General features: G+C 42.4%; 1 protein-coding gene across 4 annotated transcripts in view; it reads left to right on the top strand.

Moving 5' to 3' along the window:
- The window catches only part of LOC120927909 (trifunctional purine biosynthetic protein adenosine-3-like), an 83015-nt gene that overhangs the window by 8582 nt on the left and 48154 nt on the right, over nt 1-26279 (top strand). For 2 of the 4 annotated variants that reach the window (XM_040338907.1, XM_040338906.1), the window contains 10 exons: nt 6529-6675; nt 13346-13441; nt 13567-13741; nt 13877-13988; nt 17031-17099; nt 18113-18238; nt 18330-18417; nt 20840-20925; nt 22202-22370; nt 23838-24069. In XM_040338907.1, coding sequence (XP_040194841.1) covers nt 6531-6675; nt 13346-13441; nt 13567-13741; nt 13877-13988; nt 17031-17099; nt 18113-18238; nt 18330-18417; nt 20840-20925; nt 22202-22370; nt 23838-24069 — 1298 coding nt within the window. In that variant the 5' untranslated portion in view covers nt 6529-6530. Of the gene's footprint in view, nt 1-593; nt 699-6528; nt 6676-13345; nt 13442-13566; nt 13742-13876; nt 13989-17030; nt 17100-18112; nt 18239-18329; nt 18418-20839; nt 20926-22201; nt 22371-23837; nt 24070-26279 lie in introns of those variants that run through there. The other 2 variants (XM_040338909.1, XM_040338908.1) reach the window with 2 other exon arrangements.

Below are 26279 nucleotides of genomic sequence, written 5' to 3'. Positions count from 1 at the left end.
TGAAGACCTTTTTATAAAGGACATCAATTTTATTTGGGTACAGCATCGCACGACCGTGCAATTTTCATTTAAATTAACGCAGTGCTGTATCACAAAAAATGGCCTGGTCGTGAAAGGGGTAAAACCTTCCGGGGCTGAAGTGGTTAAACCAGGTAAACTTGAAGATCAGCTGGAAAAGTTCATAACAGTAAGAATTTCACAATTGCATTCGTAGGACGGCGCAGCTCTCCAATATTGGGGATGAAAAGCTAGGCCATGCACGCTCTGCAGCAAAGCATTACCGAAAATGTTGTTCTACGGGAATCCATGCGTTGTCATCTCTGGGATCAGAGTCTAAATACACTTTGTGCCAGTAGAAGATACTGCAGGCCTGGCATAAAGATTGGCAGAGGAATGTGTTTTGTTTGAACAAAACTGCTGCTATTTGCATGGGAACACAGCAGAGAATGTAGTCCTAAATCAATACGTTTTCAGGGGGAGAGAATGGGAGTTGTTTTCTGCTGCGATGGGCAGAGTAGTACAAAGTCTGCTGTTGACTGTTTTTGGTTGTAGGTAGACTTTTCCAGGAGCAGTCACCCCCTTCCTGGCTGTTATCTCAACGACATGCAGACAAGGGAGGGAGTCTGACTTCTACTGTGATATTTCCCACAATCTAAAGTAAATAGAAGGTTCTGTGGTAAGACTGAGATGCCCTTGTGGTAAGTGTGTGGAATTCTGAACTTTTGGTACAAGGATCTCTCATGTCCTAACTCTGGGAAAAGGGGCAACTTCCTTCCTTCAGTTTTAACCAAGTCCTATAATAGTAGTAGGTTACATCGGGGTGATTATAAATAAATGATTTAAAAAAAAAAAAAAAAAATATATATATATAGTTGTGTTCAAAATTATTCAACCCCCCAATCAGGGGTCAAGTCCTGGGGAAAAAAGTGTGGGAACTCCAACCCAAGATCCACTCCCCCCACCAAAAAAAATAAAAAATTATAGCTCATATGCATAATTACTAAACCGCATGTTTCTTTTTTTCGATCCACTGTACCTTTAGTAATCCTTTGTTACTGGCCGCTTCCTGTATATGGAATAATCGGGTAGTGTACGGGTATTCCGTCACTTCCTCGATGCCGCAATGTCTCCTGGGAGCTTTTGTCATTGTTCCTAGGAGACATTGCGGAGGTCAGCCGCGAGTTATCGCGGGATTTACAAAGAAGCACGTTCTTTCTAAATCCCGCGGCAGACCTCCGCAATGTCTCTTTGGAACAATGACAAAAGTTCCCAGGAGACATTGCGGCATCGAGGAAGTGACGGAATACCCGCACACTACCTGATGAATCCATATACAGGAAGCGGCCAGTAACATAAAGGATTACTAAGGTTCGCCTGCCCCTGACAGTGACTCGAGCTGGGCATCGCCTCTTAGTGAAGGATTGGCTCGGGCAGCTCGGCTGCTCTAGTCCTGAAAAGGGAACTGCGTTTCTGCTGTGAAAAAAGTGCAGGAACTCCGTCCCCACGCATTCCCGCAGGACTTGAGCCCTGCCCCCAATGCTGTAAAGGGTTTTAGGGAATTTAGTGTACATTTGTAATTGTATTCAGAATGAAATCCTACAAGGACTTCTTAAAGAACCATATGCAACTAAAATGACATCAATTGGTTTTGTAATACAGTAGTAAATGTTTCTTTTGTGAATTCTTCATTTACACAATTATTCAACCCCTTAAAGACTACCACTCTGAAGAACAGAGGTTCATTGAAGTGTTTTCAATCAGGTATTGAAAACACATTTGGATGTCAGGGAGCAGCAATAAAGCCTAATAAGCGCCAATCAGGCAGCTTTAAAATGACTGTGATACTCGGCTCCTTCTAGACATTTACTGGTGTGGTTACAAACATGGTGAAGACAAGAGAAGAGGCGATTACTCTTCACAGGAAGGGCAATGGCTATAAGAAGATTGCAAAGATGTTAAACCTACCAAGAGACACCATAGGAAGCATCTTTCGCAAATTCAAGGCAAAGGGCACTGTTGAAACGCTACCTGGTCGTGGCAGAAAGAAGATGCTGACTTCCACTGCTGAGCGCTACCTGAAGCATACAGTGGAGAAAAGTCCCCTTGTGACTGCTGAGGAACTGAGAAAAGATTTGTCCGATGTGGGTACTGAAGTTTCTGCTCAGACAATACGGCGCACACTGTGTAATGAAGGCCTCCATGCCAGAACTCCCAGGCGCACCCCCTTGCTGTCTCCAAAGAATAAGAAGAGTCGACTGCAGTATGCAAAAATCATGTGGACAAAACACAGAAGTTTTGGGATTGTGTTCTGTGGACTGATGAAACAAAATTAGAACTGTTTGGGCCCATGGATCAACGCTATGTTTGGAGGAGGAAGAACAAGGCCTATGATGAAAAGAACACCTTGCCTACTGTGAAGCATGGTGGGGGGTCAATCATGCTTTGGGGCTGTTTTGCTTCTGCAGGTACAGGGAAGCTTCAGCGTGTGCAAGGTACCATGAATTCTCTTCAGTACCAGGAGATATTGGATGACAATATGATGCAGTCCGTCACAAACCTGAGGCTTGGGAGACGTTGGACCTTTCAACAGGACAATGATCCCAAGGATACCTCCAAGTCCACTAGAGCATGGTTGCAGATTAAAGGCTGGAACATTTTGGAGTGGCCATCGCAGTCACCAGACTTAAATCCGATTGAGAACCTCTGGTGGGACTTAAAGAAAGCGGTTGCAGTGCGCAAGCCTAAGAATGTGACTGAACTGGAGGCTTTTGCCCACGACGAATGGGCGAAGATACCCGTAGATCGCTGCAAGACACTTGTGTCAAGCTATGCTTCAAGTTTAAAAGCTGTTATAACTGTAAAAGGATGTTTAGTCACCAGACTTAAATCCGATTGAGAACCTCTGGTGGGACTTAAAGAAAGCGGTTGCAGTGCGCAAGCCTAAGAATGTGACTGAACTGGAGGCTTTTGCCCACGACGAATGGGCGAAGATACCCGTAGATCGCTGCAAGACACTTGTGTCAAGCTATGCTTCAAGTTTAAAAGCTGTTATAACTGTAAAAGAATGTTGTACTAAGTACTAAGATTGAATGTCAATTGGGGGTTGAATAAAACTGATAATGATGTGAGCACAGAAAATACATTTGTGGTCATTTCATTATAAATGTTATATTTGTCTGACCTACACGTGCCTCTTTGATTTAATTGTAAGCAGGATGACAGAATGATCAAAATCAATGTCAAACTGGGCAAAACAATAAATTTCAGTGGGGGTTGAATAATTTTGAATACAACTGTATGTATGTATGTATGTATGTATGTGTGTGTGTGTATGTATGTATATGTGTGTGTGTGTGTGTGTGTGTGTGTGTGTGTATGTATGTATGTATGTATGTATGTATGTGTGTGTATATATGTGTATATATATATATATATATATATATATATATATATATATATATATATATATATATATATATATATATATATATATATAATCATTTTTTTATTAGATTTTACTCCAAAAGCATTTTAATAAAATGAATTTGATAAAAATCCATCTAAAAAGGGTTTTCCATTTGACCATTGCCTACCGCCGAATTGTCATGACGGCCGCAGCAACCCTTCGTCCCTGCGGGAAGACGTCCTCAGCATTGTAGAGAGAGCACGTGTCCGCCGGGCACCCATGATTGCCCATCACAGAGCGGGGACAAGGATCTGTGTGTAAACACAGATCTACGTCCTGTCCGGGGAGAGGAGAACTGATTGTATGTTACTTGTATATAGAAACAACGATCGGTCTCCTCCCCCCTCATCAGTTCCCCCGAACCCCCCCCCCAGTTAGAATCACTCCCAAGGACACACATTTAACCCCTTGATTGCCCCATAGTGTTAACCCCTTCCCTGCCAGTTGTACAGTACAGTACAGTAATCGTGCGTTTTTTTTATTTTGATAGCACTGAACGCTTTATAAATGTAAATGGTCCCAAAATAGCATCGGATATGTCTGCCGCAATGTCAGTCACGATAAAAATCGCAGCTTGCTGCCGTTGGTAGTTAATTTTTTTTTTTAAATTACAAATCTATCCCCTGTTTTGTAGACGCTATAACTTTTGTGCAAACAGGGCTGCAACTAACGATTATTTTCATAATCGATTAGTTGGCCGATTTATTGTTTCGATTAATTGGATAATGGCCTTTAAAAAAAAAGGGGGGGCCAATTTGTTGTTGGGCAGATTACAAAACACAAATTGCCACAAAAACACATTACATGCTTTTCTGCAGCTTCTCTATTGAAGTATATTGAACAATAAAAAAAAACAAAATAGCACCGTTTCGCGTTAAAAAGTCCTTGCCCTTTCCAAATACGCAGCAGCTGAAAAAAATTATGGCTGTGAACGTGTCCCATAGGAAAACATGTAAATGAACTGTAGTGTGTTTCTGCAAAAAACAGAGGAGTAACCCCCGGCCTGAGATATTTAGTAACATTATGGGGGTTAAAAAAACTAAAATAGTACAAAAAGAGCAAATAATCGCTACTGTAAGGGGCTTTTTTTTTTTTTTTTTTTTTTACCCCATTATGTTGCTGCCCGATTAATCGATTTAATTTCATAATTGATTAGTGGTTTCGGCCCTAGTGCAGGACAAAAGATACAAACTCCTGCGCTCGGGTGGATTGTCCAACAGTTGGTCAATATTCCGCATGGAAATTTCCACAAATGTCAAAACTGGTAACCGTGGCCTTGCTGCCCTTCAGGGACGGGGAGCATCCTAGCGGAGAACAAAAAGAGGAAAAAGAAAGGCGCACCAGCCTAGTGTATTACCGTTGACAATTTATTAAAGCGGTGGTTCCGCGGGATATCTTTTTATTTTTTATTTTTATTTTTTGGTCTAATCCCCAGCTCTTACCTTTAAGCCCGCACTAACTTACACGCCCATTCCCCGTGGGGGATTTTGATTGACAGGTCGTAAATACAACCTGGAAACAGGTAAGAAGCATTGTATTTTCAGCGCAGTTGCATAGAGAGGATGTTATTAAACAGGGTGAACCACCGCTTTAAATAGATATGATAAAATAAAACTACTCACAAAAGAAATGGTATAAAAGGCTTGTCAACAACGATATGATGAATACCCCTTGAGCCACACTCCCGGATAGGGGAGAAAGAGGCGTGTCACTGCCGGCTGACGCGTTTCAAGGCAACAGGGGCCTCTTCATCAGAGCTCAGCCCTAGTGCAAACCAATCAATATACGCTTATTTTTTTTTTTTTTACCCAGAATATGTAGAATACATATCGACCTAAAACGGGGGGGGGGAACGGATATTTTATTATTGCAAAAAGTAATAAATAGTGTGTGTGTGTGTGTATGTGTGTGTGTGTGTGTGTGTGTGTGTGTGTGTATGTATAATATATATATATATATATATATATATATATATATAAATTTTTTTGTGCAAAAAAGAAAAAAAAGCAGAGGTGATCAAATACCACCAAAAGAAAGCTTTCTCTGTGTGTGGGGGGGGGGGGGTGTCAAGCTGAGATAACATGCTCTGCATTGATGCATTCACACAATTTCACAGTAACCATGAGATAAACCTTCAGTAATGTTTCTTTTTTTATCTCATTGTTTTGAAAATCTATGTAACCTACAAACAGTAATAATCGGAAACCGATTCAATCATACAGTTTTACTAACCTGACAGCTTAATATTCTAAATGGGAAACCTTCATTTTTGTTGTGTTTGCAAATATTTTAAAGATTCTTACTACCAGCAGGAATGAGTCCTTACATTTAAAGAGCACTTGTCATTTCAGATCCATCATGGCAGTGCTTGTTGGCGGGCATCCACTCATCTGCTGCCGCCGCCATGTCCCTCACATTGCTGCCGAATCGCCAGCCATCCCATTAAAGTGAATGGGACTGTCGGTGAGTCAACAGCAGGTCAGAGGAGGAGCCGCTGTAGGACAGAGATGACGGTTGTTTTTTAAAAATTATGATTTAAATCAAGCCTTTTTACTAGTGATTTTTAAATCGACTTGATTTGAATCAAATCCACCCTGGGATACATTCACTTGGACTTGCTCTGTAATTGGTTTAGTGTCTTCTTTTATTCAGATGGAGGTATAGCCGGTTGTAGTTGGTCACATATCTCTAGGTCATGATATTGCTAGTAGTAATAGTAAGTCAAATGGCAAGCTTGTAGCATCATACTCCAAAAAGACTTGAGGCTGTAATTGGTGCAAAGGTGCTTCAACAACATATCGAGCAAAGCCTGTATGTAGTATTAATATATCATTTTGCAAAGATTTCAAACGCACTTCTTTCATGTTATTGAGGAGTATTGTTTGTAGAGTTTTGAGGGGGGAAAAATAATGAACCTAATCCATTTTGGATTAAGGCCGTAACCTAACAAAATGTGGGAAAAGTGAAGTGCTGTGAATACTTTCCGGATGCACTGTACTTGGATTCGGAAAACCTAGCCTGCCTAGAGTCTGGATCTCACTAACCTGTTTTTAACTTTACAGAGATGGCAGAAGTGGTTCTGGTGATTGGCAGTGGTGGTAGAGAGCATGCCATAGCCTGGAAGCTGGCACAGTCTACCCATGTGAAACAAGTCCTTGTGGCACCAGGAAATGCGGGTACTGCTACCAATGGGAAGATCACAAATTCTGGTAAGAATCATGCCTAGTACGGAGTGCTGATCGTGACTTGAAAGCTCTTCTTCTTCCTATCCACCCCTCCTTTATTTTTAATATATATATTGTATGTATGTCATAGTTTCCTCCCACTGTGCAGCTAGTTTTGCACAGAGTGGCCCTGATCGTCGTCTTCTGGGGTCCCTCGACAGCTGTCTTAGCTCCTCCCCGCTTCTGATAACCCCCTTTGGGAAGCGCTCTCCCAAGGGGGTTACCTTGCGGACACGCTCCTGAGTCCTGTATTCGGCGTCCATAGCCGCCAACTACAGGACTCGGCCCGGCTCTTGTGTCATTGGAGTTGATTGACAGCAGCACGAGCCAATGGCTGTGCTGCCATGAATCTATCCAATGAAGAGTCAAGAAGAACCGAGAAGCCAGTGCATTTACAAAGCAGGACTTTCAAGGGATCAGGTAAGTAAACGGGGAGGCATGGGGGGGGGGGGCGGGGCCTGTAAGCATCACATATTCTAAAAGTATTAAGCAATCAGATTATCCTGATATCTAGCACACCTGAGGTGGGCAGGTAGTTCTAGAACCTAGATAATGTATATAGGCACTACTCTTTACGTGGAACTTATGGAGGGGGGAGGGGTCCATATGATCTCCTTTAAAGTGAACCTGCCTAGGTGCTGTTGTAAGGCCTCTTGCACACTGCAGCTTGAAAAAGCTCAGTAGGGTGCGTCCGTCCCCCCCAAGCTAAAATACAGCCCATTAATTGTAACGTGCCTATGCGGCACACAGGAGCATAAACAAGTGCTATGCATTAATAGTAAACAAAAAATGTAGCGCTAAAAACTCCAGAATATGTGGTACCATGTGAGGTGACAATATTCGTATAAGAGTGCATATACATGAACCACTAACATTTTATATATATATATATATATGTGTAGCTCAAACAGTGCTTGATGCAAAGAAAAAAGTCTATATCTCAAAGTTGAAAAGACATCAATTGAGTGATGGGTGCAGGGAAAACAGGTGAGCTGCTATCCGTTGATTGGGATACAACAGGTGTACAAGTTGTCTGTAGCACTCTGAGGATCACAATCACATCAAGGTAGGTAATGGATGAAATACGCTTACCGGATGGGTTGGACTCTAATACTATACAGCAAAGAGTCAGCCAGACATAGTGGTCTTTGGAAACCGGGACCACTCAAACCGGAATGGGACCATAAGCGAGACTGGAACTCCAAATTGACATGGACAGCAGGAACCAGCAGAGCTTGAATGGTGTGTTGGATCAATACCACGAGCTTTGAATACAATCCTTAGACCATCAGTCAGGAGGTGCAGGACAGGATGTTGCTAAAGCTCTCAGGAAACCATGGAGTGGATGATATGAAATGGAAAAGAACTCCAATAGTGCAGGTCAATTAAAACCAAAAAAGGTTTATTTATAAAAGTCATAGGTAAAATATGACAAGGATAAAAGTGATCACGTACAAAAAATGGCAATGTGGGGTGCTCAATAGCAGTACCCGACGCGTTTCGGCTTAGTAAGCCTTCAACAGGGGCATAGAAGTGCTATGCATTCTTCAGTAAAGAATAAAATGAAGAAATCTGCATTTTTGGTCGGTAATTTTCACCTTGTGCACAAATACGCAATAATGTGAGCAAATTATCTTTTTCGTAATGAAGAAGAAGGCAAGAATAAGTTTGCGTGAAAATACCTAGAAAGAAACGTCTGAAAAACCAGATGCTCAAACAGTAGGATTATGTGCAAGAGGCCTAAAAATGTCCTAAATACGTCCATGTGTGTGCTTCCCATACCTACAGCCTCATGGCTAGATCTCTACAGTGTGAGATCTAATGCCACGTACACACGATCATTTTTTGGGTGTTTGTGTGTGGGCTTCAGAGCATTTTTTTTTGGGTTCTGAAAAACGGCCAAAAAATCATTTCGAACATGCTCTATTTTTTTTTAACGTTGACGTTTTTCGGGTTGTGAAAAACCTGCGCATGCTCAGAAGCAAGTTATGAGACCGGAGCGCTCATTCTGGTAAAACTAGTGTTCGTAATGGAGTAAGCACATTCATTACGCTGTAACAGACAGAAAAGTGCGAATCGTCTTTTACTAACACAAAATCGGCTAAAGCGGGTGGCGTCATCCGCATGGAACTTCCCCTTTATAGTGCCGTTGTACGTCACCGCGCTTTGCTAAAGCATTTTTTTTTTTTAAACGATCGTGTGTAGGCAAGGCCGTTTTTAATGATGAAGTTGAAAAAAACTTTGTTTTTTCTACAGCCTGAAAGACTTTTTTTTTTTTTTTTTTTTTTTTTTACACAACCCGAAAAATGATTGTGTACGCGGCATAAGACATCTGACACTGCTTGTCTCAGCATATATAAAGTGACATTTGGTGATGTCCTACTCGGTGTGCAAAATCTGGTGGAGCTGTGTATGGTAGCCAATCCGCTTTTAACTTCAGCTTGTTCAATTAGGCTTGAAAAACAAACCTGAAAGCCGATTGGTTTCTGCAGAGCTGTACCAGATTTTTGCACGCTCCAGTTTTAGTAAATTAACCCCACAGTATGTTTCTTGTAGGTCGTCTTGTCACACAGTGAGTTCTAGCCACATGCCCGATTCGTTCGCTTAAAACTACGTTTTGCAGGCACCTAAAGGGTAATTTTCCTCCAAAGTAGCTACTTTTTTTTATTTTTTTTATTATTCAGTTGGTAGACCAACTTCCCCCACCCACACCCTCCCTCAGGATCCCCAGCGGTGGGTTTCTTTTACAAAAAACGGAAAAGAACGATTTGACCAAATACAGGGGGTCCCTGGGTTACAAACAAGATGGGGGTCTGTAGGTTTGTTAAATTGAATCTGTTCGTAAGTCAGAGCAGGTACACTTAAAGCGGGGGTTCACCCTAAAAAAAATTCTAACATTGCATGGAGCCGACCTATGAGACCGACAGTATGCTGTTGTTGTGTTTTTTTTTTTATTTTTTTTTTATTTATTTATTTTTTCTTGCGTACATACCATTTTAGGGCCATTTTCACCAGCGGGAGTTGGCGTTCCTAATCACAGGCTGTGATTGACGTGCTTCCGACCGGCGCATACTGCGCGTAACGAGTTGCCGAAAGAAGCCGAACGTCGGTGCGCAGGCTCCGTATAGAGACGCACCGACGTTCGGCTTCTTTCGGCAACTCGTGACGCGCAGTATGCGCCGGTCGGAAGCACGTCAATCACAACCTGTGATTAGGAACGCCCACTCCCGCGGGGAAGCCGGGGGTGAAAATGGCCCTAAAATGGTATGTACGCAAGGGAAAAAAAAAAACAGCATACTGTCCGTCTCATAGGTCGGCTCCATACAATGTTAGAATTTGTTTTTAGGGTGAACCCCCGCTTTAAGTGTAGCTCTAGCCCAAAAAACTTTATTTTTATTTTTTTTAAGCTTTTTGGATATCGTAGAGAAGGGCTAACACCCCTGTAACATTTTTTGTTTTGCTGTCTGTGCCCCTGTTCAGAAGATTTTACCTCACTTTCTGTCCCGGTGACAATCGGATTTAGAAAATGTTGGGTTGTTGTGGAAACAAGCCTTGGTGATAAAGCTTCAGTGGAGAAAAGACACCCTATTTCCCAAAATAACTCTTACAGGAGAGTATTTCCCTTCCTAGGGGTAGATTTCCTGTTGTCCCCTTCCGTTTGTAAGTTGGATGTTTGTAACTAGGGGACCCCCCTGTACATGCTTGTCAACTCCTATATGGTGTCCATAAAACAAGCGTTTCTGTGCAACTTTTGTGACCCAAGGGCTCATGATGCAAAATCCAAGCTTAATTTCACACTTTACAGAGTTCTCCTGTCAAAGCAGTGTCTAAATGAATTTCAATCAAATATACTAGTGGCTCAGAATACCTTGAGTACTTGAGAAAAGGTGTAGGGTACTACAAGACCACCAGTATCCAATTCCCCAGACAAAGCGTTGCAAACTGCCGACTTCCATACAACTCATACTTACAATGGAGGGAGACATCAGAAAGTGATGGAAATTCACTTCTGTAATGCCGCGTACACACCATCACTTTATGTGATGGAAAAAAAATGACGTTTTTAAAAACGTCACTTTAATTGACCATGTGTGGGGGAAAACGTCATTTTATGTCTTCTAAAAAACGACCAAAAAAAATTGAAGCATGCTTCAATTTTATGTGTCGTTTTTCAAAACGTCAACTTTTACTTCACAGAAATTGACCGTGTGTAGCAAAAACGTCGTTTAAAACGACGTTTTTTCACCCGCGCATGCCCAGAAGCTACTTATGAAGCAAGCTTCAATGGAAAAACGTGGTGGAATGTAACCTCGCTTTGCTAGAACATTGTGAGAAAAACGATGGTGTGTAGGCAACTTCGTCTTTGAAAATTGAAGTTTCAAAAACGTCATTTTTTACTTCACAGAATATTTAGTTTTTTTTCATCACATAAAGTGATGGTGTGTACGGGGCATAAGAGTTATCATTGGGGGTGGAGGGGAGATGCCTCACTGAAGCTTTATCACCAATCCTGGTTTCCACAATAACCCTAAATTTTCAGAATCGAATTGTCATTGCGACAGAAAGTGAGGGGAATTCTTCTGGATGGGGGCACAGACAGCAAAACAATTGTTAGTCTCGGATCGGCCCTGGTTACAGGGGTACTACCTGAATAAGTTTTTTTTTTTTTTTTTTTTTTTTTTTATTGGCTGGAGTTCTTAGAGGGGTTGTAAAGGAAATCTTCTTTTTACCTTTAGTGTAGTCCTCCTTCACAGTTCTCCTTCACTAACCTCATCCTTCCATTTTGCTTTTAAATGTCCTTATTTCTTCTGAGAAATCCTCACTTCCTGTTCTTCTGTCTGTAACTCCACACAGTAATGTGAGGCTTTCTCCCTGGTGTGGAGAAAGCCTCTTGAGGGGGCGAGCAGGCAAGTCAGGACACTCTCTACTTAGCAGAGAAAGGAGCTGTGTGTTAGTGGGCGTCCTGACACTCCTGCTTTCCCCCCTCAAGAGGAAGTGAGGATTTCTCAGAAGAAATAAGGAAATTTTAAAAGCAAAATGGATGAGGTAAGTGAAGGAGGACTGCACTGAGGTAAAGGAAGCCATTTAGGGAAAAAAATGTTTTCCTTTTACAACCCTTTTAAAAAAAAAAAAAAAAAAAAAAAAATTGTAAGTAGAACTCCAGCCAATAAATGTATGTACCTGTTCCAACTTCAACCTTGTTTGTAACCCGGGGACTACTTGTTATGCAATTTTTTAGCACCTCCAAAGTATATGTAGAAGAGTGTCTCTAGATGGACCTTGGGCAGGAGGAAACTGGGTGGTCAGGCAAATTGAATGAGTTTCTATGGTATACTATTAGATCTATTGAGGAGGAACACCCGCGTGTATGTATGTAATGGGGGATACTAGGGGATGAGTTTCCAAAATATATGTCCACTGTTCATGCAATTGCAGGATGGTTTGTGTGTGTTTGTGTTTTAATAAAAAAAAAAAAAAAAATATATATATATATATATATATATATATATATATACATATATACATACATACATACATACATACATACATACATACATACATACATACATACATACATACATACATACATACATACATAGCTTTTTTTCAGGGGGAACTTGGTGAAACTCAGTTCCACCACCTCTGGCTCAGACCCTTGTGGGGGGCTGCTTACCACAATCACTTGTAAACACATAAGTCCGGTTTCTGTGTTTACAAGTGACAGCTCTGCACTCTGTGTGTAACATCCCTGAACTCTACACTCTGTATGCAATGCAATCCTGGTTCTTAATGCCCTTTTAAAGCCTCGTACACACGACCGAGGAACTCGACGGGTGAAACACATCGCTTTCCTCGTTGAGTTCCTTGTTAGGCTGTCGAGGAACTCGACAAGGCAAGTTTCTCCATTCCCGTCGAGGAAATAGAGAACTTGCTCTCTTTTTGGCTCGTCGAGTTTCTCGACAGTTTCCTCAACGAAAATGTACACACGACCGGTTTCCTCGGCAAAAAAATATCTCCCAGCAAGTTTCTTGCTGGTTTTTGCCGAGAAACTTGGTCGTGTGTACGAGGCTTAAGACACTCTTACTGTTCGTGAAATTTGACCACACCCACTATTTGATGTGATTTGGAGGGGGTGGGTGTGTGTGTTGGGGGGGGGGGGGTTTGGGGCGTCGTGGTTGAGTTCCAGCACCTACTGTTTGAGGAAAAAAAGCCCTACATAAATACATACGGAATTATTACTTCCGTCTCCTCACATTGGAAATTGAGTGAGAGTCTCCCCCCCCCCCCCCCCCCCCCCCTCTTTTTATAGATAATGCCAGCAGATTCTCAATTTCAAGCAATGCTTCCTGGCTGGCAGGATTGAATGAGTGTTTTTAGCCCTAATGCAGTTAGGTTCGCTTTTCATATCCTTTAGAGGACATGTGTCTCTCACATGCCCAGTCGGTTTTCCTTGTGACCCTTGGTGAAAAGAATTACAATTTGGCAACGATGAGCTTTTTCCCCTTTGAAGTATACCATACAGTAATACTGAATCCTCTTTTTGTGCACATTGTTTAAGAGAGATCTCGCCATCTCTCTCAATTATTATTTAGGAATTGTGTTATTGGTCCTGGTTATGCCTGATGGTAACATCTGGTTTCTTTTGTCACTACAGATGTCCCGGTTGGAGATCATGCTCAGGTTATACAGTTCTGCAAAAACAACAATATATCTTTGGTGGTTGTCGGGCCAGAAGCTCCTTTAGCTGCAGGTAATGCTTCTTATGCTGCAAAGACTTTGTTTTTCAGCAACCTTAACATTTTGCACGCATTTACTTATATAAAAGTGTATGTAAAATTTTAATTTTTTTTTTTTTTTTTTTTATATCTTCTTCAGGTCTGGTGGATGATTTGACGGTAGCTGGAGTGAGATGTTTTGGTCCCACAGCAAAGGCTGCTCAGCTGGAAGCCAGTAAAAGTTTTGCCAAAGATTTTATGGACCGTCATGGCATTCCGACAGCTAAGTGGAAGTCTTTCACTGACCCTAAACCAGCTTGTGACTTTATCACTAGGTAATTTCTTGGTGTACCCAAAGGGGCATGGTGACATTCTGCATAGTTGGCAAAAGTCTTTTTATTTCAACCTGTTAATACATCCAAAGCTGCTGAGTTAACTGGTGGCCCTATTGCTTTTGTCTGTCTCTATAGCGCTGACTTCCAGGCCCTGGTGGTCAAGGCAAGTGGCCTGGCGGCTGGAAAAGGAGTGATTGTGGCCAGCAGCAAGGAAGAGGCTTGTAAAGCCGTTAATGAGATTATGCAGGTACGAAATAATGTAAAGCAAGTGCTCCACCCAAAATGCGGTAAGAATACAAGCATTGATGGGTAATGGGGCTTTGTTGTAATCATAATGGTGAATTTTCTTACTTGGAAGGATGAAAACAATTATCCTTTCACACTGGGGCGGGAGGTGCGGTGGCAGTATAGCGCCGCTATTTTTAGGGGTGCTGTACTGTTGGAATTGCGGCGGTATTCGGCCACTAGCGTTGTGGTTTTGACCCCCCCCCCCCGCTTGCAGCTGAGAAAGGATTAATACCGCCGGCAATGCGCCTCTGCAGGTATAGCAGCAGTTTCCCATTGATTTCAATGGGAATGAGTGGTGAACGTACCGCTTCAAATATGCTGCTAGCAGGACTTTTGGAGCGGTCCTGCTAGCGCACCGCTCCAGTTTGAAAGCCCTCTATTGGGGTTGGTTTGCAGGTGCTATTTTTAGCGCAATAGCACCTGCAAAAGTCATCTTTAAAAAAATAAAATAAAATAAACATAGACATCACTTGTCTGTGCAGAAGAATGGCGCCCTGTTCAGGACAGGCATCGCATGAATTGGTGGGTTTATTCACCACAGAATGGGTTGTCTTTTGAAGTATCATTTTTTTGTCTACCCCCATTAATTTGGCTGTGTGTCATGTTGTGATAGAGAGGAGTATGTATGGTTTTCATTCGGTTGGTCCATTGGATTGGACCTATAATAACCATTTGTAATGACCGGAGAAGGGGGTAATGGGATAGAGACGTGGGACAGTGTTAGGTCTCCCCTGAGGAAATTAGAACATTTGGCCTTTGGGTGACCTTTACTGGGCCTGAATAGAAAGCCCGGGAAAGGTCAGTTTAAACTGGCTCATTTGTCCCCCAGGTGACCTTTCCTGGGGTATTTTGGCGGGCTCTTTGTACTTTGGGAGACCCTTCCTGGGCTTCTGGACAGAAAGCCTGGGAAGGGTCAGTTCAAACCAGTCAGAACCAGTGGGTTTTCAGCCCGTTTGGGCTATTTAAAGCGGGTTTCGTTCAGCCCAGGCTCATTCACCTCAGACATTGGAGCTGTGGTGTTCTTCCCCTGTCACCCCCCCCCCTCTTTTCAGAATATATCTTGTCGCGGTTGTTTTCTTATGTGGTAGTGTCACCTTTTGCTTTTTAATAAAAAAAGGTGTTTAACAGCAAAGGGGGACTAGCTATGCTCATATTTATTTGATTATATGTTTGTTAAAAATATCTTTTTGTGAAGTTTGGTACAAGTGTGCTAGCTGGGTAATTGTGTTGGCAGCCTGAGCCGTAGTGGCTAGGTTAGCTTTAATGCTTTATTTTAATGCTTATTTATTTATATTTTGTTGATATTTATCACAATATTTTGAAACCAATATTAAACAACCGCGGCCTGGTCTGCTGTCTTTTATTTATTTAAAGTGTAAGGGCCCCATGCACACAAGACGCTTGTAAACTCGAGTTCAGAGGCATTTGGGCATTTTTTTCAACTGCCCCTGAACACATTTAATGTTATCCTATGTGTCCATGCACACATTCACGTTTTTTTGCGTTTTAAAGCAGTTAGGTTTAGGCTCGTTTTTTTTCAGACGCAAAATTTTCAAAACTTTGGGAGGGTCTACAATGTCTTTGTTATGAACGCTGATAGCCGCAAACGCGTCAAAAGCCGCAAGATTTGCGGCAAAAACGGGCGTTTTAAACGCCGTTTTTTGCCTTTGAAAACTTGAGTAATTCAAGGTAATTCCTGTCTGCTATCCCATGGCATAGGTTTGCTTTAGGGACATTTAGAAGACTGTTTGGTTTTAGATCTTGTTTGGTTTTAGATCTTGTTTGGTTTTAGATAATATTGTTCTTCCAGACAGCATATGAGGGAACAAATATTTTTTTGGGTTGATAAAGCGATGGAACTTATAGAATACTTTGTAGGAACCCACCTTTTGATTTATAAACATTTTCTCGGCAGAGGCTATGGCTCTGAAATCATTCTTGTGTATACATAAGTCGTAGTGGTGATGGATGGTTGGAAGTCCATCTTTTATCGCAATCAACTTATCAATGAGCTTCTGCAACTTTGTAACCCAGTTTGGTTGACTTTTCAAACCCAGGTTAACCCTAGGTACTCGGTTAACGGATCCTTAGCTTTGCCATAGAAAAAAAATGGAAATGTTCATTGATCAAAAATATTTCCCACATTATTGTAAATTACTTGTTGTATTATCTGTTCAGCAAATGACTTCACTTGCATATGTACTTATGTTCATGAGCACCTGTTATTACTTGGTGTAACGTATTGCAATGGTGTGCTTGTGGATAACGGGCTTTCTATTTATTTTTTGTCCCGAGCAACAGAGCGCTCTCCCAAAATACTTTCATTCTTCCCTTTTTTGCTAACGGTTATGCCGCGTACACAAGATCGGAATTTCCGACAACAAATGTTCAATGTGAGCTTTTGGTTGGATATTCCGACCATGTATAGGCTCCATCGGACATTTGCTGTCGGAGTTTCCGACAACAAATGTTTGAGAGCAGGTTCTCAATTTTTCAGACGGCAAAAGTTCTTTTCGGAAATTCCAATTGTGTGTATCCAATTCCGATGCACAAGTGCTGCGCATGCTCGGAATCATTGTACTTCATTTTTCTCGGCTCATCGTAGTGTTGTACGTCTCCGCGTTCTTGACCATCGGAATTTCTGAGCAACATTTGTGTGACCGTGTGTATGCAAGGCAAGTTTGAGCGAAAATCTGTCTGGGGGGGGGGGGGGGAGAAATACACCGGTTTGTTGGAAATTCCGATCGTGAATACGCGGCATTACTCTTCCTTTCGGAAAATTCCACAGTTGATATTGGTGTTTAGATGCTCCATAATGATCCTCACAGATTATCAGCTATGTTGTGTCTGGTTATACAAATGAAATCTATTTATCCCATTATGTTGTTGGACCTATATACTGTATTGCAGTGTGGTGTATTTCAACATTCATGGTGTTGCTATTTTAATGTTGTATAAAATTGTTTCCTACAATTTGACTTTTGTCTGCTTATTCCTCTAGGACAAGGCATTTGGAGAAGCTGGGGAGACTGTTGTAGTGGAGGAGCTGCTGGAGGGCGAAGAAGTGTCTGTATGTATCATAGGTTGTCTGTGTATTGGATTTATTTTTATTTTCTTGCTAATTTCTCTTTGTAGCTCCCTGCAGTATACAATGTCAGAGCCTGTAAACTCCATTCAGAAAGCACAGGGACTGAACCTCCTGTGCCGGAAGGAAGCTATAACAATCATTGGTTTACAGTGCTGCCTGTAGAAAACCTTTTCATTCAGGTTATGTTTGTAAGGCCTCATGCACCTGGATGCCCTGGACTGTACAGTTGCATTTCTCCACCCCTAAGCCATAGGTGCTGCATACAGCAGCTCCAGCTGCTGTCTCGGTTCCTCATTGGATAGATTGATGGCAGAGGGAGCCATTGGCTCCTGCTGCTGTCAATCAAATCCAGTAACACGGGGACAGGGCCGAGTCCGGCTGTCTGTGTCAATGGATGCAGTAGCTGGACTCGAGCACACCCGCACGAGTTTCCCCATGGAAATCGGCTCTCCATGGGGGCACCCTATGAAGAGGTGCCGCAGAGGGACCTCAAAAGAAGAATCAAGGTCACTCTGTGCAAAACCCTTGCACAGAGGAGGTAAGTACGACATGTTTGTAAAGAGTTTTATTTTTAAACAAATATCACTAAGCAGGGTAAACATAATTAATGGGCAGCACAATCGCTTGGTGGTTGGCATATTTGCCCTGCAGTACTCGGGTCTCACAACTCAAATCCCAGTCGGGACACTATCTGCATTGAGTCAGCATGTCCTCCTTGTGCTTATTTAGATTTCCTCCTAAAAACGTCAGTTTCTTCCCGTACGCCAAAGCCCTACTGATAGGGCCAATTTAGACAGGAGTCAATTAACCTAGTATGTGAGATGGGGACCTTAGATTGTAAGTTCCTTGAAGGCATTGGCTTATGTGAATGTACAATATAAAAAATGCTGCTTAAATTGTCTTTTTTTTAAATATATATATTTATATTATCTCTAATAAATAATTTTTCTTGGTTTACTGTAAAATAAACTGAGATGCTGGTTATTATGTTGCAGTGCCTATGTTTCACAGATGGGGTCACTGTTGCTGCCATGCCTCCAGCCCAGGATCATAAAAGACTAATGGATGGGGATCAAGGCCCCAACACAGGGGGGATGGGAGCTTACTGTCCTACACCCCAGGTATGGACCAAAAAACGCTTCTGCAACAGCATGCACTAGCTCCAAATTGAATAGCATAAAATCAACTAACTCTTGTATGCGGCTGTTTCAGATAACGGAGGCATTGCTTGCAGAAATCCGGGACACAGTGCTGCAGAAATCTGTGGATGGAATCCGGAAAGAGGGAACGCCATATATAGGTGAGATCACTGTGGTAGTTTAAGTGTAATTTGGATACTTTTAGAAGGCAGAAAGCATTGTTTCTTACTGATGAGTAAAACATTTGATATAACTAGGGTTGTCCCGATACCACTTTTTTGAGACTGAGTACAAGTACCGATACTTTTTTTCAAGTACTCGACATTACCGATACTTTTTTTTTTTTTTAATGTCATGTGACAGTATTTTTATTATTTTTTAATCAGCCCTGTTGGTCTTTGGAGGGATATCAGGGGTCTTAACAGACCTCTGACATCTCCCCTTTAAGACAGAGAAAGGGACTAGGGATACAGATTCCCAGTCCCTTTCTCTGCAGCCTCAGCTGAAATTAATGGAGAGAAGCTCCTCTCCATTCATAAACTGAAGCATCGTAAACACAGGTTACGATGCTCAGTTATATGAATGGACAGAGTCGATCACTGACTCTGTTCATTCTGAAAAGGTAGGAGCTGGGTTTAGCTCCATCCTGACAAATTGGGGGGGGGGGGGGGGGGGCGGGGAGAGAGCACGGAACACGGGGGGGAAAGAACACGGGGGAAAGACAGCACAGGGGTTGAAGACTTGCACTTCCCTGCCTGCCCAGGTATCGGCTGAGGCATCGGAGCATTTCTCCTGAGTACAAGTACTCGGGGAAATGCTTGGTATCGGTATCGGGACATCCCTAGATATAACCTATTGCATGTTTAAAGGAGAAGTTCACCTTTTACCAAAAAATAACAAATCCACATCCTTTTTGCAGATAAAATAAAAATCTATGCACATTTTTTTAAAAAAAATTTTATGCAGCCTGTAAGGCACTGCAACCGAGAATTGCAAATCATGGGTGTAATCTCTGGCTCCTGCAGACACTCGGCAATTGTATGGCAGGAAAAATCCATGAACTACAAGAGCACTCACCAGTGTTCTCCCAGTTCATTGAGAACTACAAGCCGTTGACCGTGGAGGCCGATGGTTCTTTTGTCATTCATTCACTTTACTCCGTGAAGGATTGACTTGGCTGTGTGGGCAGAGTCCTGCATGACAAGATTTTTAAATTCTGACAGCAGGTGAGGGGAGAAAAGTTGTTGCAGGGAGGGCAGAGGTGGTGAGGAGAGAGGTGGCACTTGTCCTTTAAGTCTAGGGCAGGGATATGCAATTAGCGGACTTCCAGCTGTTGCAGGACTACAAGTCCCATGAGGCATGGCAAGACTCTGACAGCCACAAGCATGACACCCAGAGGCATGATGGGACTTGTAGTTTTGAACCAGCTGGAGGTCCGCTAATTGCTTATCCCTGGTCTAGGAGAATAAGGTTGTCCCATACCTGGTCAAGACCGTGTTGACTAGCGGGCTGTCCTTACACCTCTTGTCCTATTTCCCCTCGGATGATGACTGGGTATAACAAGCCACAGAGTGGCACGGGTGTCTGTAGAAGATTTGGTTTAGAATATCTTGATCTCAGCAGATGCAGAACTGAAGCAGACCAGCTGCCAGTTTCTGGTCTATTACCAGGAGCACTAGAGCCAGGCTAGGGTCAGTGCTGGACTGAGTCAACAACAGAAGATCGGGAACAGCAAACCATGTCAAGATAAAGATGAAAAAAATATCGGGGCATAAGCAGCATGAGCTGATGACCACTTGCCAATGAACCTTTAGCTTGTGTAGATGCATGCAGAGTACTAATGCTGTGCACAGTTCTATTGACCCTTCTGTACACATGCTCATTTCTTTGAGCGCAGGCATTCCTTTGAGCATGGTCTTAAGCATGGCTTTCCTGACAAAGGTGTAATATTTATCTTAATCCTCTTTATGGCACTCTTCTCTTCCCTTCCCCTGGGTGCTCAGGGTTATGGGCCGTTCCACGAGTACAATGCAGTACTATCGGTCCTTCGTTATTGTAAAAATGTATAGTCCGGGCCCATGAACTTTAGTTGGGATAATATTGTCATGGAGTGCCAACCATCAATATAAACAACGGGAAAAGGAATTTGCTATGGATCTGGGCATTTTAAATGGTCTCCTCCCAGACAATTAAAGATACATATTTGCATGTGAATATTTGTTGGGTAATGGGGGGGAAAAAACACCTATAAACATAAAACAGTGGGGGGCTTACACTGAAGATCTTATGCCGATGTGCGGGATCCTCGGGAGACCTGGACTTGTCCCACAAATCCCAGATTCATTACAAATTCCTTTTCCCACTATTGGTCCTTTATTGTATTTTATGACATTTGTGTGCAACCAACGATCAGATTGCTAGAGAGACTTTGGGGAACTGGTTGCACAACATGGAGAAAGCCTGTCTGAACCAGATGTAAGGTAAGTATTAGACGGAGCAGGTTATAAAAGACACGGGTATTGACTATTAACTGATGTCTTGCTGTATTTTCTGTTATGACGAGTCTTGTGTATGTGTTTTCAGGTGTTCTTTATGCTGGTATTATGCTTACTAAAGATGGACCTAAGGTGCTCGAGTTTAACTGCCGATTTGGAGATCCAGAATGTCAGGTGAGTGAGTAACATCTGCTTGTGCTCATATTTATAAAATGCAAAGTTAAAGAATAAAGTCTGCAGCTACAAATACTGTAGCTGCTGACTTTTAATATTGGGACACTCGCTTGTCCAGGGTTCCTGCAATGTCGGCACCCCAGCCGATTTTCGGACTGAGTGCTGCCGCCATTTGTGGTAAGGGGACCCAGCAGTGAAGCATTTCGGCTTCACAGCCGGTTCTCTACTGTGCATGCGCACTGCGCTTTTTAACTGGCCCGGAGGTAGGGGGGCGGTGCTTTCATCTACAAATATAGTGGAAGTTGGTAATAAAGTCTGAGCTCCAGTTAAGGGACATTGCCTAGGCCATGGTGAATTCATCAGACTCCTGCAGGAGGAAGTCTTGGTCTCCTCTGCCTCCAGTTATCAGACTAAAACGTCATAGCTTATGTTGTACAAGGTGTAAGGCTGTAACAGGGGCTGATTTGTGTTAGATATTTGTAAAAACCAAGCACGGGCGCCAGGTTTGTGAGATGGCACCTCCAGAGAGTAAATGGTGACTCTGTGCAATACCTGAACAAAGATGGCTCCATCCTACTGGAGGTAAAAGCAGATAAAGGCAGGGGACTAATCTAATTTCTCCGAGCTAACTAATTCCTGAAAAAAAAATCTAGTGCTAGGTCTGCTTTAACATCTTCATGCCGATCGTTCACAAATATTCGGCCCCACTTGACTGTTTTTTTTCCCCGTTGGGCCGCATATTCTTGTGCACCTCTCTTTGTGCTGGGAGTGCATGGCAAGGTTTGATCTAGGTCAGCTCCCAGTGTGTGTGTGTGTGTGTGTGTGTGTGTGTGTGTGTGTGTGTGTGTATAATATATATTTAGTGTCGGGGGGGTTTCTTTTGGTAACGCAAGATGCAAACTTTCTGGGCTGTACTACGGTAACAAACAACTAACGTACACATGTGTGGTATTTCTGTGATCGTCAGGAGGAGCATTTTCTTTTGGGTTGTTCTTTAGTGGTAGCAAAATATATCTTTCTTTTTTCTCTTCATTTGTTGTGGTGATATGTTTTTTATTAACACATGTCAAAGTTGCAAAATTGGGATTGGCCACGAAGGGGTCAAGATGAGGCATGTAGATTATATTTGCTATAGTGAGGTAGGAGACAAATGCAAATAATCACTTTTGTTATGTTAAAATCCAACTCCTCATGAAAGTGATCTCTCACCATTGCATGTGTATTTCACATGGGAATAAAAGTTTTTTTAAAGTTCTTTAACGTTGTGTTTTTCAAGGTGATACTGCCGCTTCTTCAGAGTGACTTGTATGAAGTTATCCAGGCCACTCTAGATGGACGCCTTGCCGGTTCTATGCCAGTGTGGCGGAAGGCCCATGCTGCTGTTACTGTAGTTATGGCTAGCGGGGGATATCCTGGTAGCTATGCCAAAGGCCTGGAAATTACAGGTGAGATCTTGTATCAAGTGCATTGTGCAATTCTTTAATACATTCTTTTTCTTTTCCTGGCCTGTGTGATTGTCATGTTGGTGCAGCATCTCAGACCTTGGTAGCTTCACTAATACTTTTTCATACCGGAGCTTCGTACGCATTATGATTTTTTTTTTTATGTGTAAAGGTTTATATCCCATTATCTGCAGATGGCTGCTTCTGTTTAAACTTCAGTTTCAGCACCTCAAGATAATACCCAAAACGGCAGCTGCTGCTCCTGAGAAACGTTGCACCACTTGCCTGCCTTCTTCTGCCTTCTCCATTGTTGACCCTGCTCTTTCAAGATGCATAGCATTCTGTGGATGGGCGGTGGAGATCCTGCAATTCAGTTCTGTGTATGGCATAGGGGGAAGAAGTGCAACTTTTCTCAGTAGCAGTGGCTGCTGTTAACTCTGACAGCACTGAAGGATAACTGTTCAGAGCAATATTCTGCAGCCACGAAAAGTAGTCAATGGAAGGTTTTATTTTTTACCAGAAGCAGCCTTCTGCAGGTAATATAATTTATACCATAACACATAACTTAAAGGGGTAGTAAAGACACAAATATATTTTCCTCTTAAATTAAAGTCTGACAGTAGCTGATAAAGTAAAAAGTAATGTTTTGCATCCAGAGTGGGGTCACCCTAAGACTTATAGGATAACCAGCTGAAAATAAAGGAGGGTGGGGGGAAGCCAAAAGAACGCATGCGACCACCATACCCATTGATTTCCGATCATCAAAAAATGTTAATATTACACAAAGATAACCCAAGTAAATACAAAATGCTTCTAAATGATTTAATTTATTAAGGGGAAGAAAGCTGTCCAAACCTGCCTGGCCCTATGTGAAAAAAGTATTTGCCCCCTCTAATTCCCTCATGCTAAATCATGAATGAACTGTGATGGACCACATTATTTTTGGAAAGGAGTTAAATTTCATTTGCCACACCCGGGCACTAGTCCCATTTTACACAGTCGGGTTGAAAAAAGTCCATCCAGTTTAACCATAAATAAAATAAAAATATCGTACAATCTAATATACCCAATTCTATAACCACAGTTGATCCAGAGGAAGGAGAAAAACCCCAGCAGAGCATGATCCAATTTGCTACAGCAAAGGAAAAAATGTCTTCCTGATCCCCCGAGAGGCAATTGAATTTTCCCCGGATCAACTTTACCTATAAATGTTAGTACTCAGTTATATTCTGTACAATTAGGAAAGCATCCAGGCCTTTCTTAAAGCAATCTACTGACATTGGGGTTGGCTTTGTGTGCTGGTTGTGCTAAATTACCCTTTTATATCCTTGTGTTTATATATATATATATATATATATATATATATATATATATATATATATATATATATATATATATATATATATATATATATATATATATATATATATATATATATAAATTATAATATAATTTTTTTTTATTTTTTAGGGCTTTCTCAAGCCAAGGAGCTTGGTCTGGAGGTGTTTCATGCTGGCACCGTGCTGAAGGACGGAAAGGTGGTTACCAGTGGTGGGCGGGTTCTTACCGTCACCGCCATCAAGAAGGACTTGGTATCTGCTCTGAAAGAAGCCAACAAAGGAGTAGCCACCGTACAGTTTTCGGGTGCGATATACAGAAATGACATTGGTTACCGAGCTATCGCTTTTCTCAGGCAAAACAGGTGTGTGTATAGGAAGATTGAAACTTTGGTTTAAAGCTTTTTAAAGTGTAACCAAAGGATTATTTTTTTTTTTTTTTTTTTTTGATAACGTGATGATAGAACACCTGTCAGGTTTTATTACTATCGATGTCCCTGTTGGGGAGATTCACCCTCTGTCCTGTCTTGTTTTGGGTTGTCACCAGAACAGAAATGGAGAGGAAATCTTACAATGGGGTACACTAATTCACGTGACCCTGGGAGGGATTTCCTCTGACTTCCTGTTTTTGGTGTGGGACAGGAAGTTAAATGTAATCTCCCCAATGGGGCAAAGTGCTTATTAGCCTCCCTTACTCCATCTGAAATGGGGGGTGAAATTTAGATTTACTTATAAATGTAATGTAGGTCTTTGGTTTGTGGGCGTGGCCTTTTTGCTATGTATGCGCTTACTAATGCCTGGGGCTAGGCGGGGGTGTGGTCACGTGAAGTTCATTATAAGGCAGGATCTTGACTTAGAAGTGAGTCGTACACCTTGTGCAGCAACATGCAGAGTCCCTGATCGCTGCACAGCTTGTCTTCTGAATGTAGCATTTAGAGGGGGATACCGGTGAGTTTATGTCCAGTTTCTATATCGTATGGTTGGGTTCAAGGATTCGGTCCCGATTGCTTTAGGGCACCAACCACTAGGTAGGTAGTCGGAGCATCAACACCCCCACCCTCTCGGAGGACCTATCATCCATGCCTGGTGTCTGGCTGCTATTACGTTCTCACCCGTTCATGGTTTCCCGTAGCAGCTACACTTTCCGCCAACTCCCTAGCTGAGTTAACACTTTGCGGTGGCCTTACATTTCTTCATCTTATTTTCTGCTTTACAGGCCCTGTTGCTCTAGATACGCCATGTACCTCCCATGCACCCCTTTTTTTTTGAATGACCTTAGACCAGGAATAAATCGGTTGAAAAGACTTTACTGGACTACTTGGTAATGCAGGTTATTCCTGGCTAACTAACTAGACCCAGGCTGCCCGATCTGTGCCTTCCATAGGTGAGAGTCTATAAGAGGTAGAGGCCTGGCTCCGGAAGTCTTTCCTAAAGTGCACTCCAGATGTTGCTGGTGGCTACATCCTCAAGCTTGGTCTCCTGATTCTTCCCATGAGGGCCTGACAAAAAGCCCCCCTGAGCAGATCGATTCCCCCGATTTACTGCACAGGGTGAAGGGCAGAGCTCAGGAAGATGCCTGGGGAAAATGTAGAGAAAGGTTTAACTTTTTCTCCCCCCCCCCCCCCCCCCCCCCCAACCACGCTTTGGTGATGTAAGGCTTGGATGCAGCTGCTTGGTCATGGTAACCCATTCCATGAAGCTCTCTATGCTCTGTTGTGCCAATTTGAAGGCCACATGAAGTTTGGAGATCTGTAGCTATTGGCTCTGCAGACAGTTGGTGACTTCTGCACACTGAGCTTCAACTTACTCTGACCACGCTTATTTTTACGTGGCCTACTGCTTTGTGGCTGAGTTGCTGTTGCTTCCACTTTATTATACTATCACTAACTGTTGACCAAGAAACATTTTAGTAGCAAGGAAATTTCACAGATGGACTTATTTCACAGGTGGTAGCCTATCGCGGTACCACGCTTGAATTCACTGAGCTCCTGAGAGCGACCCATTCTTTTACAAATGTTTGTAGAAGCAGTTTGCATGCTAGGTGCTTGGTTTTTACACCTGTGGCAATGGAGGTGATTGGAACACCTGAATCCAATGATTTAGGCCCCATGCACACGAGAAGCAATTACAAACACCTCTAAACTCACGTTTTCAAAGGCAAAAACCGGCGTTTAAAACACCCGTTTTTGCCGCGAATTGCGCATTGTTTTGCCGCGATTAGCGGCGTTTTACCGCGTTTGCGGCTGTCAGCGCTTATCTCAAAGACATTGTAGACCCTCCCAAAGTTTGAAACGCAAAAATACAACGCTTCTGAACCCAAAATTTTGGACATAAACCCAACTGCTTTAAAACGCCAAAAAACGTGATTGTGTGCATGGACACATAGGATAACATTAAATGTGTTCAGGGGCAGTTGAAAAAAATGCCCAAATGCCTCTGAACTCGAGTTTAGCAGCGTCTTGTGTGCATGGGGCCTTATAGGGGTGCCTTATCTCTTTAGCAGTCAGTTTGATTCTTGCTTAATTGTTGAGCTCTCTGGATTTCTTACAATGGCATTTGGTACTTGGCAGCCGAT

Source organism: Rana temporaria, chromosome 2, assembly GCF_905171775.1.
Source record: "Rana temporaria chromosome 2, aRanTem1.1, whole genome shotgun sequence".
NCBI lineage: Eukaryota > Metazoa > Chordata > Amphibia > Anura > Ranidae > Rana > Rana temporaria.
The sequence above is the reverse complement of the archived record's forward strand: the minus strand, read 5'-3'. Positions and strand labels throughout refer to the sequence as shown.